Raw genomic sequence first — 20,414 nt, forward strand, 5'->3', positions numbered from 1 at the left:
AGCAGCATCCTGGCGTTCAGACGCCAGAAATGCACAGTGAAGAAGAGCTGGCGCTGAACGCCAGAAACAAGCATCTGGCTGGCGTTCAACGCCAGAAATATGCTGCATCTGGGCGTTGAACGCCCAGAACAAGCATCAGTTCGGCGTTTAAACGCCAGAATTGCATGCAAAGGCATTTTACATGCCTAATTGGTGCAGGGATGCAATTCCTTGACACCTCAGGATCTGTGGACACCACAGGATCATCTCAGCATCTGTGGACCCCACAGGATCCCCACCTACCACCACTCACTCTCTTCCCTCTTCTCAATGTTCATCCTCTCTTCCCAATAAACACTCTTCCCCAAAACTCTTCACCAATCACCTCAATCTCTCTTCACTATCACCACTCCACCACTCACATCCACCCACTCTTCCCCATAAACCTACCTCATAAACCCCACCTACCTTTAAAATTCAAAATCAATTTCCCACCCAAAACCCACCCTTATGGCCGAACCTTACCCCCTCCTCTCCCTATATAAAGCCCTCCATTCTTCCTCATTTTCACACAACACAACCCTCTCTTCTCTTCTTGGCCGAATACACCTCTCCCTCCTCTCCTCCATATTTTCTTCTTCTTCTTCATCTATTCTTTCTTCTCTTGCTCGAGGGCGAGCAATATTCTAAGTTTGGTGTGGTAAAAGCATAAGCTTTTTGTTTTTTCATTACCATTGATGGCACCCAAGATCGGAGAATCCTCTAGAAAAGGGAAAGGGAAGACAAAAGCTTCCACCTCCGAGTCATGGGAGATGGAAAGATTCATCTCCAAAGCTCATCAAGACCACTTCTATGATGTTGTGGCCAAGAAGAAGGTGATCCCCGAGGTCCCTTTCAAACTCAAGAGAAATAAGTATCCGGAGATCCGACATGAGATCCATAGAAGAGGTTGGGAAGTTCTAACAAACCCCATCCAACAAGTCGGAATTCTAATGGTTCAAGAGTTCTATGCTAATGCATGGATCACAAGGAACCATGATCAAAGTAAGAACCCGAACCCAAAGAATTATCTCACCATGGTTCGGGGGAATTACTTAGATTTTAGTCCAGAAAATGTAAGGTTGGCGTTCAACTTGCCAATGATGGAAGAGAACGCACGCCCCTACACAAGGAGAGTCAACTTTGATCAAAGGTTGGACCAAGTCCTCATGGACATATGTGTGGAAGGAGCTCAATGGAAGATTGACTCAAAAGGTAAACCGGTTCAACTGAGAAGACTGGACCTTAAGCCTGTAGCTAGAGGATGGTTGGAGTTCATTCAACGCTCAATCATTCCCACTAGCAACCGGTCTGAAGTTACTATAGACCGGGCCATCATGATCCATAGCATCATGATTGGAGAAGAGGTGGAGGTTCATGAGATTATACCTCAAAAACTCTACAAGGTAGCTGACAAGTCCTCCACTATGGCAAGGTTAGCTTTTCCCCACCTCAATTGCCATCTATGCAACTCAGCTGGGATTGACATAGAAGGAGACATTCCCATTGAAGAAGAGAAGCCCATCACTAAGAAAAGGATGGAGCAAACAAGAAAGCCCATTCATGGAGCTCAAGAGACGCATGAAGCTCATCACCATGAGATCCCGGAGATGCCTCAAATGCATTTTCCTCCACAAAACTATTGGGAGCAAATCAACACCTCCCTAGGAGAATTAAGTTCCAACATGGGACAATTAAGGGTGGAACATCAAGAGCACTCCATCATCCTTCATGAAATTAGAGAAGATCAAAGAGCAATGAGGGAGGAGCAACAAAGACAAGGAAGAGACATAGAAGATCTCAAGGACATCATTGGTTCCTCAAGAAGGAAGCGCCATCATCACTAAGGTGGACTCATTCCTTGTTCTTAAATTATCTGTTTTTCGTTTTTTTTATGTTAAGTGCTTATCTAAGTTTGTGTCTTATTACATGATCATTAGTATTTAGTAACTATGTCTTAAAGTTATGAATGTCCTATGAATCCATCACCTCTCTTAAATGAAAAATGTTTTTAATTCAAAAGAACAAGAAGTACATGAGTTTCGAATTTATCCTTGAACTTAGTTTAATTATATTGATGTGGTGACAATGCTTCTTGTTTTCTGAATGAATGCTTGAACAGTGCATATGTCTTTTGAAGTTGTTGTTTAAGAATGTTAAATATGTTGGATCTTGAAAGAATGATGATAAGGAGACATGTTATTTGATAATCTGAAAAATCATAAAAATGATTCTTGAAGCAAGAAAAAGCAGCAAAGAACAAAGCTTGCAGAAAAAAAAAGGGGCGAAAAAAAAATAGAAAGAAAAGGCAACCAGAAAAAGCCAAAAGCTCTTAAAACCAAAAGGCAAGAGCAAAAAGCCAATAGCCCTTAAAACCAAAAGGCAAGGGTAATAAAAAGGATCCCAAGGCTTTGAGCATCAGTGGATAGGAGGGCCTAAAGGAATAAAATCCTGGCCTAAGCGGCTAAACCAAGCTGTCCCTAACCATGTGCTTGTGGCGTGAAGGTGTCAAGTGAAAACTTGAGACTGAGCGGTTAAAGTCAAGGTCCAAAGCAAAAGAAGAGTGTGCTTAAGAACCCTGGACACCTCTAATTGGGGACTTTAGCAAAGCTGAGTCACAATCTGAAAAGGTTCACCCAATTATGTGTCTGTGGCATTTATGTATCTGGTGGTAATACTGGAAAACAAAGTGCTTAGGGCCACGGCCAAGACTCATAAAGTAGCTGTGTTCAAGAATCAACATACTGAACTAGGAGAATCAATAACATTATCTGAACTCTGAGTTCCTATAGATGCCAATCATTCTGAACTTCAATGGATAAAGTGAGATGCCAAAACTATTCAAGAGGCAAAAAGCTACAAGTCCCGCTCATCTGATTGGAGCTATGTTTCATTGATATTTTGGAATTTATAGTATATTCTCTTCTTTTTATCCTACTTGATTTTCAGTTGCTTGGGGACAAGCAACAATTTAAGTTTGGTGTTGTGATGAGCGGATAATTTATACGCTTTTTGGTATTGTTTTTAGTATATTTTTAGTAGGATCTAGTTACTTTTAGGGATGTTTTTATTAGTTTTTATGTTAAATTCACATTTCTGGACTTTACTATGAGTTTGTGTGTTTTTCTGTGATTTCAGGTATTTTCTGGCTGAAATTGAGGGACTTGAGCAAAAATCAGATTCAGAGGTTGAAGAAGGACTGCTGATGCTGTTGGATTCTGACCTCCCTACACTCAAAGTGGATTTTCTGGAGCTACAGAACTCAAAATGGTGTGCTTCCAATTGCGTTGGAAAGTAGACATCCAGGGCTTTCCAGCAATATATAATATTTCATACTTTGGCCGAGTTTAGATGACGTAAAAGGGCGTTGAACGCCAGTTCTACGCTGCTGTCTGGAGTTAAACGCCAGAAACACGTCACGAACCAGAGTTGAACGCCAGAAACACGTTACAACCTGGCGTTCAACTCAAGAAAGAGCCTCTGCACGTGTAACATTCAATCTCAGCCCAAGCACATACCAAGTGGGCCCCAGAAGTGGATTTATGCATCAATTACTTACTTCTGTAAACCCTAGTAGCTAGTTTAGTATAAATAGGACTTTTTACTATTGTATTAGACATCTTGGGACGTCTGGTTCTTAGATCATGGGGGCTGGCCATTCGACCATGCCTGAACCTTTCACTTATGTATTTTTTAACGGTAGAGTTTCTACACTCCATAGATTAAGGTGTGGAGCTCTGCTGTTCCTCATGAGTTAATGCAAAGTACTACTGTTTCTCTATTCAATTCAACTTATCCCGCTTCTAAGATATTCATTCGCACTTCAACATGAATGTGATGAACGTGACAATCATCATCATTCCCCCACGAACGCGTGCCTGAAAACCACTTCCATTCCACCTTAGATTGGATGATTATCTCTTGGATCTCTTAATCAGAGTCTTCGTGGTATAAGCTAGATTGATGGCGGCATTCATGAGAGTCCGGAAAGTCTAAACCTTGTCTGTGGTATTCCGAGTAGGGCTCTGGGATTGAATGACTGTGACGAACTTCAAACTCGCGAGTGCTGGGCGTAGTGACAGACGCAAAAGGAGGGTGAATCCTATTCCAGTATGATCGAGAACCTCAGATGATTAGCCGTGCTGTGACAGAGCATTTGGACCATTTTCACAAGAGGATAGGATGCAGCCATTGACCACGGTGATGCCTCCAGATGATTAGCCATGCAGTGACAGCACATCGGACCATTTTCCAGAGAGGATGAAAAGTAGCCATTGACAATGGTGATGTCCTTACATAAAGCCAGCCATAGAAAGGAGTAGGACTGATTGGATGAAGACAGCAGGAAAGCAGAAGTTCAGAGGGACGAAAGCATCTCTATACCTTTATCTGAAATTCTCACCAATGATATACATAAGTATTTCTATCTTTATTTTCTGTCTATTTATTATTTATTTTCGAAAACTCCATAATCAATTATTATCCGCCTGACTGAGATTTACAAGATGACCATAGCTTGCTTCATACCAACAATCTCCGTGGGATCGACCCTTACTCACGTAAGGTTTTATTACTTGGACGACCCAGTGCACTTGCTGGTTAGTTGTATCGAAGTTGTGAATGAAAAACGATTTATTAAGACGTGCGTACAGAGTTTTTGGCGCCGTTGCCTGAGATCACAATTTCGTGCACCAAAAACGCACCCACGCGTACGCGTGGCTGATACGTAGGCATCACTGGGCTTTTCTCCCATCCACACGTGCACGTGGAGGGATGCGTACACATCACTGTGTTTTGCTGTGTTCCACGCGTGCGCGTGGGCGACGCGCATGCGTGACCCTGTTTTCATCCCAAAGTTAATTTTTTAGTTTTTAAAACCAAATTTCATACTTCTAAGCCTCCGATCTCACCCTTTATGTCTTAAATTATTATGATATGCCTAGCGATGGGAAGAAGCTAGGAAATGTGGTAACTTGTGAATGAAGAAAGGGGAGAATTAATGATAAATGATGATCAAAGAGAATTGTATGAGATACGGAGGATGATGGTGGAAGTGCTTTATATGCCATGAGCCAAAGGGCTGTGATTGTTAATAAATTGGCTAGTTATGGATTGTATTATGAGACGAATGGCTAAGATATTGCCAAATTATGGCTGAGCCATTGTGAATTATGGCTGAGTATGATTGCATATATGCTTATTGAATGAAATGTGAATGTTGCACTTCCACTATCTGAGATACGAGTTTTCCTGGGAGAAAGTAATGGCTAGCCACCATGTGCTCCAGGTGGAGACTCGATACTCTGATCTGCTGACCCTATGTCATAAGTATGGCCAGACACTGTGAAAGTTCCGGATGAGCTCGCGCCCGTGAATGTACACCAGTGAGGGTGTTGGATATGAATTATGATTTATTATTGAGTATAACTCGAGTTAGGGATGCACGACAGAGGGACAGTCCAATGGTTAGCTACCAGAACTTAGGTTGGCTATATAACCGACAAATGATATCATCAGCCATTAGGACAGGCATTCATCATATGCATATTATGTGAATTGTTTGAAATTACCTAATTGACTGCATATTACCTGCTAATTGTCTAAATGTTATATCTTCTTCCTATTTATATATCTCCTTGTATGATATAATTGTATTTGCCATATTATATTACTGCTGGCGGTTGGGAGGTCTGCAGGATTTGGAAAGGGGAATGTTAGTTAGACTAAAGATCTTTAGTCAGTTGCCATTTATGGTTTAGTCTATTTATAAGCTTTGATTTATCTGGTGGAAGTTCTAGGATTGCCTTCGACTTTCCCAGGACATTACATGTTAGATATGTGGGAACTGTTACTATACTGAGAACCTCCGGTTCTCACCCATGTGGATTTTGTAATTTTCAGATGCAGGACGTGAGGCTTCTCGCTGAGGCATGCTGGAGACTTCTTGATAAGCGAAGATCCTTGGTTCTCGGGACTTTATTTTTGGTCTTATGTTTTTACTTAGATACTTTTATCTCCACTAAATAATGTATATATATACTGTTTGACTCCTCTTAGAGGTTGTTTTGGAGAACAGGTTTTGTTAGCTTGTCCTTGGGGTTTCCCTTGGGTTTCTTACTCTATGTTTATGTTTATATAAGTATACTTTTATGCTCGGAACGGTTATCTTTGCAAACTGGGTCTTGAGTCTTGATATTCGTATCTTTGGCACTCTTTTGTTTATGGTTTCGTGTTAGTCTATCTTTTGTCGGTTTTGTTACGTTATCGATCAGAGTGTTGCGATTTTCTATTTAACGGTTTTGTTTTATCCCTTATTTTCAAAGGCTCCTAGTTATAAACATTCTTCACAATACTATATGTACTAAATTTTATTTTTAGAGGTCGTACTACTTCGCCACCTCTATCTTATGACTTAAGCATAAGGCTCTGTGTGGTAGGGTGTTACAGATTCCGTAACCGCATCCTTCCCTTTAACAACTCCTAATTTCTCACCCGAATTACGAGAATTCACACCCAAATCGCGAGCTTCCAATTCAGCCTCTTTTTGAATCTCATGATTGTTGTGTGGCACTAGTGTCGGGGCTTCATTATTTTTTCCGTCATCACCAAAAGAATCACTGTTTCCTTCCAAGGACTCTTTCTCCCTGCACAATAATTTATCATGCCCATACCGTGCACAAGTAGAACAAATCAGCTATAAACTCTTGTACTCCACTTCATGAGTCATACCCTCTACTATAATATGTTTGATTACAGGCAACCCAAGATTAATTTGAACACAAGCTCGGGCATATTTTCCTCTTTCTGCAAGCTTAGTGGCCGAGTCTACTTTCACCGAAACCCCTATTGCAGAAGCAATTCGCAACATTGCTTGTTCCTGGTAATACCAGATTGGAAGTCTCGAAATTCAAATCCATACTAGCGTTGATCCGAAGGATTTTTTACATGGCCTAAAATCCACTTTCCATGACTTTACTGCAACATAGTGACCGTCTATCAACCACGGACTACCAAGAATGACTTTCTCATGATCCGCAGTAATATCAAATTTAACCAAAAAATACCCAAACCCCACATCCAACAAATCAAACCCTCCTTTGATGCACCATACTATCCGAAGCTTATGCATAAGAGCCGTGTAGCCATAATACTTATCCAGCACCTTGATCACGATGGCTTCCTAGACAGCTCTTTGCCTCCTTAATAAAACTAACACTTAGTGGACGAGAATCACCCTGTTTACCTACCGTCGCGATACTATCCCCAGATAAAGACCCTACTAATAACATTTAGAACTAATAAAGTATTTTTATGAATATTATTAATTAATCACTAAATGTATTATTATTTATTTGTATATATTTTACAATTTTTGAATAAAACTATAATTTATTTTTTTATAAATATTAAATATATATTCTTATATAATAGCTCATTATTTTATTTTTATGTTACACCGTAATATAATTATTAACTATAAAAAAAGATAACACTTCTTGAAAAAGAATTAAAATTTAAAATAAAAAGATAAACACGTTTTGGAAAAGAATTTAAATTTAAAATGAACAAAATAAAAGAGAGAATCTGGGAAGTTATAGATGTGGTGGGGTGAAATAGAATATTCTGCAATAAAGATAGATTCTTGATAGTTGTTAATCAACTTAACTCTATCTTTCTCTGCTCATATATAATAGAGTCCTTGGGAGTTAATAAATACTGAACCTCATCACATAACTCAACACAACACAACACCACACTTCACATTGTCTTTTATTGCGTTATCCTTTTTCTGTTTGTGTTCGTTACTGGTCCCTCTCCTCACTCTTATAAAAACACAGACACCACTATCATCTTTCTTCATCACTTGTTTTTCTTTTCCCTCATTCACTCCTTACTCATCAGGTACAATCTATCTCATCAATTTTTATATATCTCTTCTTTCTTTTTTCTTATTATACTTTGTTATTATTCTTGTTTTCTTTCATTAGACATGAATTAGCTAATTGTTCTTCACAAGTCTTAATTTATTTAAAATAAAGCAGAAGTTTAAATAAAAATCTAGTGGTTTTTTATGGTCTGACATAATTTGGTATGTATTCACATGAAGCTTGTGAATTTTGATCCCGTTTCCCTATTGCTGGTACTCTTCGTTTGCTTATGATGTTTCTACCTTCCAAACTTGTACAAATTGCAATTCGAATTATTTAAATAAAAAATAAAAAAAATGGCTTCCCCGTTGTCACATGATTTTTGTTTTGCTATAACTTTGGCGATATCACTACAAGAAAATAGAGTTATTTTAACACTTTATTTTTTAACACCATAATTAAATGTCAAAATTAATATATATTTTTGACAAATATCATAAATGTCAAATTTTTTATATTTTCTTGATGAATAATTTGACCGTAAAAAATTACTCCTCAATTTTGATACTCATTTGTTTTTAATTACTCCACTATTTTTCTTCTTCTTTGGGCTCTGTTAATTTTGACATCACACTGCTCTCAGTTTAGGATTATACTACTCATTATTCTTTATCTTCAAAATCTCAATTTATTCTTTAGTTTCAAGATCTCATTTCATTCTTTGTTAAAATATTTTGTTAAAAATATTTTATAGTCAATAAGTGTCAAAATAAATAGTATTTTTGACAATTAATAAGTATCACAAAAAATATATTCTCAAAATTTTCTAACAAATTATTTTTGACAACCAATATTTATCAAAATAAGATTTAAATTTTTTTCACAATCACTTATATGTTAAAAATACTATTTTTGACAAAATTTTTATTAACATATTTTCATAGTTAAAATAGTGTCAAAATTTATTTTTTTGACAAATTTTAATTTTCTTTTACACATTATAACCCTAAAAAATAATCTATATTGTTGTAGTGTATTTTCTGTTTCTACTTTTTCTCCATTCATCTCGGATCTTTTGATTTATTCTATTATATTTAGTGGTGGAACATACACTTTCTGCACATCAGCTTCTATCATTATTTTAACTAAGGGATTAAAATAAATAAAATTGGAATAGATGTAAATAGATTAAAAATAATAAGTAATTTCACCGCCTAAAAAATAGAAAATAATATTTTAAAAAAAACATTTTTTAATCTTCCATTATATACCATAAAAAATTATAAGAAATTGTATTAATTTTTAAGTAATTAATATTAGATAATTTTTTGTAAATTTTTTTATTTTTATTTTTAATTTTTTGTAGACATGCATATCATAACTAGTGGCACTAACAATCATATGATGATACTCATGGTTACACTGTGTTATGCACCTGTGAATCTCCAATCCGTGTTCATAGCCAAGCTGAACCAGCAAAGGTTGCATCATTGTGTTGACCAGTGCCAATGACTCTGTTGAAACCCGTTTCTTTCACATTGACTGCACGTGTCCTATTGTTATTAGAGAAAATATAAGAAAATAATATTTTTTTAAATAACTTAAATAATAAATTAGAAAAATTTTAATTTTAATTTTAAAATTTAAATTTTAAATTAATTAAAATTATTCATATTTAATAAATTTAAAATATAATCCATTATTTATATTATTTACAATCTTCATTGTCTATCTAACAAAATTGTTGTTATTATTATTGTTCTATCTCTACAATTTTCTCTATTTGTTATTTTTTATTTGAATTCTCAATGTTGTTTGATTACTCGTCCATTTATATAGTGGAGCGTGTCACATGCACATATTCATAAGTTAAAATAACAAGAATTTTTAGAGAATTCTATTAAAAAAAATAAACATAACTAATTTTAAAAAAATAAATATAATAAATTTTATTTTTAAAAAGATAAAATAATAAATAAAAATAAAATAAAAATTTAATACCACTCACCACCCGCACCTTGTATATTTATCATTGAGATGAGAATAGTTGTTTAATTTCACAGTTATACATTAAGCTAATCGATCTTCGTTATTATCAGAAGATGGCTAAGGAACAATTGCAGGTGCTGAATGCACTGGATGTTGCAAAGACACAATGGTACCACTTCACGGCTATTGTGATCGCTGGGATGGGTTTTTTCACCGATGCCTATGACCTCTTTTGCATCTCCCTCGTCACCAAACTCCTTGGCCGCTTGTACTACTACGATGGCTCCAGCAATCCCGGTTCTCTTCCGTCTAACGTCTCCTCTGCCATCAATGGCGTTGCATTCTGCGGCACTCTCGCCGGTCAACTATTCTTCGGTTGGCTGGGCGACAAGATGGGAAGGAAGCGTGTCTACGGAATGACACTCATGCTCATGGTTATTTGTTCCCTTGCCTCTGGACTCTCCTTTGGAAAAGAGCCTAAATCTGTTATGGTCACTCTTTGCTTCTTTAGGTTAGTATAAATAACTTATTATCCTTATTTCTTGTTCTTAGAGTATAAACATCTAATTAAAGATTTTGGCGCAATTATCTTTATATATTAATTTAAAAATAAATAATTAGTTAAATAATTTGATATATGTAACTAAATTCTCAATTTTTAACTATCAATTTCGATTATCAACTTGTTAGCAAAAAAAAGGTGCATGCAAGTCTCCAATCAAAAACAAATAACCCTAATATCTTATTATTAATAGTTGATTTATTTGTCCTTGTTTTAGGTTCTGGCTTGGGTTTGGGATCGGCGGCGACTATCCTCTCTCTGCAACCATTATGTCTGAGTACGCCAACAAGAAGACACGTGGAGCATTCATCGCGGCAGTCTTTGCCATGCAGGGATTTGGAATCCTTGCAGGTGGCATGGTTGCGATCATAGTTTCGTCCATTTTCAAGGGACTGCACCCTGCTCCGGCCTTTGAGTTCGACCACGTGGGGTCCACCGTGCCAGAAGCCGATTATGTTTGGAGGATAATCTTGATGTTTGGCGCGCTTCCCGCTCTTGCGACGTACTATTGGAGGATGAAGATGCCGGAGACAGCAAGGTATACGGCCTTGGTGGCGAAGAACGCAAAGCAAGCAGCTTCGGACATGTCCAAGGTTCTTGAGGTTGAGATTGAAGCAGAGCAAGAGAAGATTGAGCAGCAAGAAACAGGAGGAGGCAACGATTTTGGATTGTTCTCGAGAGAGTTTGTTAAGCGGCATGGGCTTCACCTTGTTGGAACCGCCACAACTTGGTTCCTTTTGGATATTGCTTACTACAGCCAGAATCTGTTCCAGAAAGATATCTTCAGTGCCATCGGTTGGATCCCACCCGCGAAGACAATGAGCGCAATTGAAGAGGTTTACAAGATTGCGAGAGCACAGACTTTGATTGCACTGTGCAGCACTGTTCCCGGTTACTGGTTCACGGTGGCACTCATTGATAGGGTGGGGAGGTTTTCCATTCAGTTGACGGGGTTCTTCTTCATGACAGTTTTCATGTTTGCATTGGCAATACCTTATCATCATTGGACCTTGAAGGGAAACCAGATTGGCTTTGTTGTGATGTATTCATTGACGTTCTTCTTCGCCAACTTTGGACCCAATGCCACCACTTTTGTGGTCCCTGCTGAGATCTTCCCTGCTAGGCTTAGATCAACATGTCATGGCATCTCAGCAGCTGCAGGCAAAGCTGGAGCTATGGTTGGTGCTTTTGGATTTGTTTACGCTGAGAAAGGAATTGGCATCAGGAACACCCTTATAATCATGGGTGTGGTTAACGTCTGTGGCTTCTTCTTCACATTCTTGGTTCCTGAATCCAAAGGAAAATCACTAGAAGAAATGTCTGGTGAGGTTGAGGACCAACAAGCTGTGGATAATGTTGTTTAAGCTTTAGTTAATAATTATGAATCTTATACATGCATGGTTGATTAGCTTTTACAATATGATTTTAAGACGGTGGTATAGTACATCATGGAGTCTTAGCTTTAATTATTAATTACGGAAAAGTCTAGGAGGAGCAACTTTATTAAAAACATGTAATCAGTAAAAAAAATGAGTTATTGAATAAAATCTTACACTATTAAAATCATCATTGATAGCTATTTGATAGGGGTGACAACACGGGTTGAATCCGTCGGGCCGACCCATTAAACCTGCTAAAAAGGATGGGTCGGGTTAGGATTTGGAGTCCGCCAAATTAAAAAAATTCGGCAAATTGGCGGGTTTTGGCAGGGCGGGACAGGCCGGTCCACCGGGCCGAAAATTTTAATTTTAATTTTTTTATTAAATAAAATAGTGATTACTATTATAAAATTAATAATTATAGAATTTTTAAACATTTTTTTTTTGTTTTTATTCTTCTTTTAGTTATTAACTTTATTTATTTTATTTTATAATTTCGTATATTTGTTCGAATTATGTGACTCTTGTTTTTTAAAATAAAGATAGTTTTATTGACAAATATTATTTTGAACAATTTTATTGAAGTTAAAAATAAAAAAAATAGTAAAAAAATTATATTATAATTTGACTATTTTTTATTTGTATTTGATTTTTTTAATTATTATTTTTTAATTAATTTTAATGAATTTTATTTTTCAAAAAAAACGGACTAGCCCCCCGACTCGCTAATCCGCCAATCCGCCATAAAGTGGGACAGACTAGCATTTTGAACCCATTTTAGTTGGCGGTGTGAGCCGGCGGCGGGACAGGACGGGTTGGGGCGGGCTGGCCCGCTTTGCCATCCCTACTATTTAATGGCTACAAATTACAAAAGTTGCTGACTCCTAGCACTCCTCATTAATTGTTATAGACTTAAAAAAGAAAGTATAAATTCTACCCAATTTTTTTTTAAATAATAAAAAATAAATTATTTTTTTATGACATATTTTATTATTATTGAATAAAATAAGTTAGTTTATCATAGTTAAACTTAGTTTAACCTAAATTTTGTTAACTTAATCAATCAGTATTACTATTTTTACAAATTATAAAAATCACTAAAAAAGTTTTATTTTATAATTTTTTTTATTTTCTTAAATCATTATCATACATCATTTAATTTATTTCAACCACAAAATAAAAAAATAAAAAAAAGACAAAAAAAGAGACATGAAATTTAAAATTCTTAAAACACTTTTTTAATAATTCTCTCTTACTTTTTTTATTCTTTCAAAAATCTTCTTTATTCTTCTTAATAATTAAATTAGGTCCATTAAAAATATTTTAAAACAATGAAACTTTTTAAATATTTGACTTTTAAAGCAATGAAAATGGAAAGGATTTTAATTGAAAATTCTTTTTAAAAATGATGGATAAAAAATAGATATAATTAGTTAACAAGAGCAATGAGAAAGATTTAAAAAAAAATTAAGAAAGTCTCCGAGAAAAATTTTTGAGAATTTTAAATTTTTGGTGTCTCTTAAATTTTTTTATTTATTCTTTTTGCTTTTGAGATTTATTTTTTATTTTATGATTAAAATTGATTAATAAATATATAATTTAAAAAAATAAAAAATTATAAATTTAAATTTTTTTAATAATTTTTATAATTTGTAAAAAAAAGTTATATCATGATTAATGGATTAAATTAACAAAATTTAGATTAGATTAAAAATTAAAATTAACCATAATAAATCAATTTATTTTATTTTATTTAATAATAGTAAGACATGTCACAAGAGATAACTTACCTTTTAGTTTAGAGATGGTTGGATAAAATATATTGATCTATATTGTTAGAATATATTAAAATCAATTAGTATTTATTAGAATTATTCAGCATATTTAAATATTTATTATAGGATATTAAATCTTTATTATTTCGATTGTCTTAACACCTATAAATACTCTTCTATATTGTATCATTATTCTACACAACTTGAATAGTTGAATAGATACAATTATTTTCTCTTCTGCTCTTTCTTACCCTTTCTAACATGGTATCAGAGCCATGGTATCCTCCTTGAAGAGGATATATTATTTTTCTTTTGGTGAAATCACCATATTTTTTACACTTTTTCTCTAATCCATTTTTCTTGTCTTTTATCACTTCTTTGATACTTTTTCACCTCACCGACTAGCATATTCTCTCCGCCTTGTGTCTTTCCAAGTCGAATGATCAAATATCATTGTCATCGCTGCTTACCTATTCTTATGGAGAAATCATATAGTTTTCGCTCTCTTTCGATAGTTCCGTCTGCATTTTCTCGTGGCAGTTCCGTCTGTGTTTCGTCTACATTTCTTTATGGCAGTTTCATCTGCGTTTCCTTGTGGCAGTTCCGTTTGTGTTTTCTTGTGGCAGTTCTGTCTGTACTTTCTTGTAACAGTTTCGTGTGTGCTTCCTTTTGGTAGTTTCGTCTGTGCTTCCTTTCGATAGTTCTGTCTGCACCCGTTCCGTTAGTTTATACAATTTTTTTCTTTCTTTATTTCATTGTTTTAAATAAATTTCAAACTCAAAGTTGTCATTTGAGTTTGAGGGGGATGCTAGAATATATTAGAATCAATTAGCATTTATTAGAATTATTTATCATATATGAATATTTATTATAAGATATTACATCTTTATTATTTTAATTCTCTTAACACTTATAAATATCTTTCTATATATATATTGTATCATTTTATACAACTTGAATATACACAATTTTTTTTCACAATTCTCTTTTATCCTTTGTAATACAGACACATCTTTTACACTAGTAAACTTAGAAGAATTTATGCTGATATGTAATTTTCATAGAATTTAGAATTTTCTTAAAAAAATCTCTTGCTTGTATTCACATTTAGAATTAGGTGCTTCTATTCCATTATTTAATTTGAGAGCTACGGGGATATTTATTGTCTTAAAACTTGTTCTTCATCTAATATGTAGGGGGTCACTAGGTTACAGAGTTCAATGTATCTTCTATTGCTTATATTCACATTTAGAATTTGTTTAAAAATCAAATTTTCTTTACATTAGTTGTAAATATAGAGTAGGTAAAGAATTGCAAACATGGAGTGATTGACTGAAAAACTCTACTACTCTTCCCATAAGTAAGAAATTGCACATACTGGTAATGATTGTTTTATAATGTCCTTCATATATATGTTGTTTTAAAGGGTTAAGTACAATTTTAATGTCTAAGGTTGGGACTGAAAATTTTTTTCGTTTTCGATCTTTTTTTTTACTTACAAAATCGTCTCTAAAATTTAATTTATTTTTAAAATTGTTCTTTTTACCAAAATTTTAATTTTTATTACTCCTAATTTAAAAAATATAAAAAGAAAGAAAAAAATAGATTAAAAAAAAGGGGGAAGGAATCACACTAGGGGAGGGGGTTTTCCAGGGAAGAAGAGGGGGAAGGTGGGGCAGAGAAGGGGAAGGAATTCGCCGCCACTGCTACTCGTCGTTCGGTTCTCGCCAGTGCCACTGCTCCTCGTCGTTCAGTCCTTGCCGCCAAATCTAGTCGTTCCTCTTCCTCGCGTTCTACTCCACTGGCAGCGGCATGCACGGCGACGACTTCAACCCACCGTGATGACGACAGTGGCCAGGCTCCCTTACAGCGGCCGCAACATGCACGAACGGTGGCAGCAGTTTCTCCCTTTTCGTGTCGCATCGTCGTATCGTCATTTATCCCCAATTTTGCTTTTGTTTCTGATTTTGATAATAAGATTGTTAATCACATATTTCTGATTATGATTTTGTTAATCCACCAATTTTGATTCTGATTCTGATTTTGTTAATCACATTGTTTTCAATTTTGATTCTTTGTTCTTTTACTTCTGTTACTTCCACATCTGGTTCTGCTTCTATTTCTAATTTTGATGTTTTACTTCTGTTTCTAATTCTGCATTTGATTCTTTGTTCTTTTAATTTTGATGCTTCTGTTACTTCAGTTTCTGCTTCTATGTCTATTTCCAATTTTGCTTCAACTTTTATTTTCAATTCTGCTTATGCTTCTGCTTCATTGTTGTTGCTGAAGAAGGAAAAAAAAAAGAAAAGATGGCTTCATTATCTTTGCTTTTGATTCATTGTTCTTGTGCTTCATTGTTTTTTTTTTTGATTCATTGTTGTTGATTTTATTGTTGTTGTTGCTGGTGATTTTATTGTTTTTGTTATTGTTGATGGAGAAGAACGAAAAAGAAGAATAGAAATGAGGTATTTTGGTGAAGCAGGAGATGAGTATTTTGGTCCGAAAGACGGTTTTAAAAATAAGTTAAACCTTGGGGACAATTTTGTAAGCAAAAAAAGGTTAAAGACAAAAAAAATTTTCAATCCCTACCTTAGGGATCAAAATCGTACTTAACCCTTTTAAAACAACATATGAAAGACATTGTAAAACAATCATTACCAGTATGTTCAGTTTTTTTTTTCTTTTTGTTCATTGAAAAGATACTCCAAACTATCATTTGTCAGTGTAATCTTTTCATTTCATTATCCTATTTCTTATTTTAATTATTCTGATTTCTAATTATAGTTCTCTAAAAATAATGTGAATTCTATAGGGCTTTTTCTTTTCTTCTTCCTACTTGTTTAGAGATGACATCCTATTTTCTCAAATTTTTTAGTTTTTCATAAATAATATTTTACTAAAATTTTGATTTTTTTTTTTGTGCAGCATATCCAAAACTCATAGATTGTACCAACTATATAGGTTAGTTTTATTAAGTTTCAGAATTGTATAAATTGTCTTATCAGCTAAAGAGAGTGGATATGTATTTGTTTCACCTTTGTTTTCTTTCCAAAACTCAGTCTTTTTTTCCAATCTCTTGCAAAACAGTAAAATAGGTATGAAATCAAGTAATTTGAGTGTTGACAAAAAAAAAAAAAGAATTAAGAGAAACTTCTTTTTTCTTTTCCTTAGAATAACCATACTCAAATCATATTTATATAATATATTATTAGTTGTTTAATCTAAATTTGTTTATTTTGAACGAAATAGTTACAACTTAATTGCTTGGTAGTAATAATAAAGTCGAGGAAGTTTTCAAAAAAAAAAAGGTTATCCAGGGGGTTTAACAAAATTAGACTGATTTGAATTTTATTTTTTTCAAACTCCATCCCAAAAATGATGCCATTTTTGTATTAAGAAAGAAAAGGAAAAAAAATCCAGAGAAAAGGACAAACTAGTCCCTGACCTTTTGTCCCATGGACATTTTTGTCTTTGATAATTGGAAATTACTTTTAAATCCCTCACCTCTTTAAAAATTGGACGGATTAGTCCCTCCGTCCAAATGCCTCCGTCAAACCCAAAGGAAAAGTCTGACGTGACTCCCGTTCTGCTTACCTGGCATTACGGCTGCCCACGTGGCACATTAGTGGAAGGCAACTTTTGAAAAATGGACAAAGAAGTCCCTCGCTCTCAAAGCTACGTCGTTTTGTGTGCTGCCCTTTATATACACTCTCATCCCTTAACTTATATAGAATACCTATTACACTCACACAGCTATTACAGAATTACAATAAACCCTAAGAATACCAACGGTCAAATGCAAGATTATTTTGTTTCTTCCCCCAAAAAAACCACTATCCAGACTGAGAAGGTTCCGGTGTGTACTCGCTGTCGAAGAGGGAAAACCCTTTAGTGTTGCCTGAGTTGTTGTCTTCGTCACAGAAGGTAAGAATTCGTTGCGCTGCTTAGTAAGTCGATTGTCAGGTTCAATGGTTATGAAAGTATGAAAATTGTTTGTGAAAGGAATGTACGTGCATGTTGATAATGTTGAAAAAAAAAGTATGTGGGTTTTTCCTGTGAAACTGATCCAATGTTAGGGCAAAGAAAGTTTCTTGGCTGATTTCTGTTTCTTTTTTTGAAGAACATTGCTTTTTGAGTGTATAGTTAGTGCTTGTTTGAGCGTCATTATCTTGATAAAAAAATATATTTTTTCAATGAAAAAAGATTTTTTTTTTATTTTTTAGCGTGTTTGTCAAATTTCTAGTAGTAAAAGTAAAAGCACTAGAAAAATAAAAAAAACATCTTTTTTGAGAAGTTGTAATTTACATCTTTTTTTAAAAGATCTTTTTTCCTTAAAAAAAGATGTTTTTCATATAATAAATAAACAAAAAGTACTTTTATATTGTTATACCCAAACATAATTGATAGATAAAAAGATTTTTTTACATGAGATACCCAAACATAAAATTACTTTTACTTTTTCATAAGATCTTTTAAAAAAAGATAACTCAAAAAAAGATCTTTTCTTAGAATCTCACCCAAACAAGCCCTTAGTCGATCATAGATTTTTGTTTTTTTTTTTCCAGATGATTGATGTGTTTGTGGTGCTAGTTTTCCACCATGGAGGTAGTTTTGTAAGAACAAGTAATGGTTCCCTTATTTATCAAAATGGAAAGGTAGAGAAATTTTCCAAAATGGACCTGGATTTTGTGAATTTTGGGGACTTGATCTCACTGTTTAAGGGCTTGGGGTACCAATCATACAAGGCAGTTTATTGGAATGATCCAATAAGTGCTGATGTTGAGTCGGGGTTGCACATTTTGACAGGAGATGTAGGGATTAATGCCATGCGAGAGAATAAAATGAAGAATGCAGAGACGAATGAGTTTTACCTATACTTTGACCACCCTGTTGATGAGCCTAAGATTGTGGAGGATGATGAAAACCAAATTAAGAGTCCTGTGTTAGAAGAGATTCAGAGTTCATCTTCAGATGATGGGTACGAGAGTACGGATGATGAGCCATACAAACCTCCACCACCCAGATTTGAAAGTGACAGTGACAAAGGTGATAATAGTGCTGATGACAAAGTAGGCAAGAGGAGGAGAGTAAGTAAGGGAAAGACAAAAATTGTGTCTCCAAATAATCCATCTGCAAAGAAGCCACCTGCAAAGAAGACAGGTAAAAGAGGTAATGCCAAATGCCCATCACTGAAACTGTGTGATGCACATTTGGAAAAATTTTATAAATCGGTTTAAGGATTTGCATATTTGGGAGGTGGTTTGGGACTGTGCTAAATGCACCACCATACTAGAATTCAAAGAACAGATGGAGAAGCTCAAAGGAATTAATCAGGGTCTGTGGAAATACCTATCAAAGTTTGAGCTAGCTACTTGCACTACCAAAAATACGGGAGTTACCAATGGGAAGGTACCCACGAACGACAAACAGTGGCAAAGTTCAATAACCATGGTAACCAATTGCAACGTATTATATCTCTGTGGCCAAATTTTGCGGAGTTTTCCGACGTTCTCGTTTGTCCGTGGCCAATTTGAGATGGATTTTCTCATTTGCCACAGACCCAGTGATCACCGTGACAAAATGGAACGATGTCCACTTCCAATTCCGCGCTTAATTTGGTCATTCCCTCCAACCCTTTCAAAATATTTTTATGCAGTTCATCTTTTTCTTAAATTTAAACCGTAATTAACCTCAGATAAATATTAGGGTGCAGATTTTTTTCAAGAATCCTAATAGTTGGTTTCTTCTCCCTCCTTCCAAGTGATGCCACTGAGAATTTCTAAGGTATGTTAATTATTTAATTTTAGATGCGGTTCATGATTTATAATTTTCACCCATTCTGCCAAAGTGGTTAATTTTCGCTTCTTGATTAAATAGTAATTTCTCAGTGTGGTTATGTTGTTCATTAGCGGTATAAAAATTAGATGCGGATCATGATTTGCAATTTCACTCTTTCTTTCATTTTTACCATGCATATTTTTCCTGTCGATGTTCTTTCTGGCCAAATGCAATTTATTCTTTCCTATTTATTTATGGTGGTTATGTTTGTATTTATTACCCTTTTATTCTTTATTATTTATTTATGCTGGAATTAAATTTTGATTCTATTTGACATGCATACTTGATGGATTTTTTTCATTATAAATTATTAAAAATATTTATTTTCACCGAACCCACTTTTGATCTTTATTTACAGGAATGCACTTTTTTTTTTAATTAGAGCAAGTTCGTCGTACCCCCGGCGAACTCCATATAAATTATGGAGTTCGCCATACCCCCCGGTGAACTCTATATATATTATAGAGTTCGTCGTAACCCCCGACGAACTCTATAATATATATAGAGTTCGCTGCACCCCTAGCAAAATCTATACAAATTTTCCCCCATAAATGGCCCTAACACAACGAGGCTGAGCACCCAACTTTGTTCTCGACAATCATTTTTGTAAACCCCGCTAAAATTAGTGAATAATTAGTCAATAAATTGAATTTTAATTAGAAAAATTAAAAATGTAAATCTAATATCAAAATAGGATAGAGCTATTCAAAACGAGAATTTTGACACCAATTTCGAAAAATTTGGCCCAAAATTGGCCGGATGGGCCGAACCAGTTAAACTGGGCCCAAATCGAGCCTGTAGGTCCAACCAGACCCATAACTTAAAATGGGCAGAAGCACCTCCTTTCCCATTCAGCTTATAAATACGCCGAAACAGCAAGGGGGAGAGGAGAGCTCCCTAATCCTCACTCCCACTTCCATCCGCCATAACTTCTCCATTCGAGCTCCGATCGCCGTACCGTTTGCAGCCACGCATCCAGCACGTC

The 20,414-nt window shown here is 34.9% G+C and overlaps 1 protein-coding gene across 2 annotated transcripts; it reads left to right on the forward strand.

Moving 5' to 3' along the window:
• The first annotated feature begins 7,702 nt into the window (after nt 1–7,702).
• On the forward strand, nt 7,703–12,006 carry LOC112779930 (low affinity inorganic phosphate transporter 1-like). Of its 2 annotated transcripts, none has more exons than XM_025824280.3 (3): nt 7,703–7,920; nt 9,989–10,386; nt 10,655–12,006. In XM_025824280.3, exons 2-3 carry the CDS (start codon nt 9,989–9,991, stop codon nt 11,799–11,801), a joined length of 1,545 nt encoding a protein of 514 aa, XP_025680065.1. In that variant the 5' UTR covers nt 7,703–7,920; the 3' UTR covers nt 11,802–12,006. The 2 variants fall into 2 exon arrangements, with proteins under 2 accessions (XP_025680065.1, XP_025680064.1); XM_025824279.3 differs by having other exon boundaries at nt 7,734–7,920; nt 9,986–10,386.
• The last annotated feature ends 8,408 nt before the right edge of the window (nt 12,007–20,414 follow it).

Source organism: Arachis hypogaea, chromosome 19, assembly GCF_003086295.3.
Source record: "Arachis hypogaea cultivar Tifrunner chromosome 19, arahy.Tifrunner.gnm2.J5K5, whole genome shotgun sequence".
NCBI lineage: Eukaryota > Viridiplantae > Streptophyta > Magnoliopsida > Fabales > Fabaceae > Arachis > Arachis hypogaea.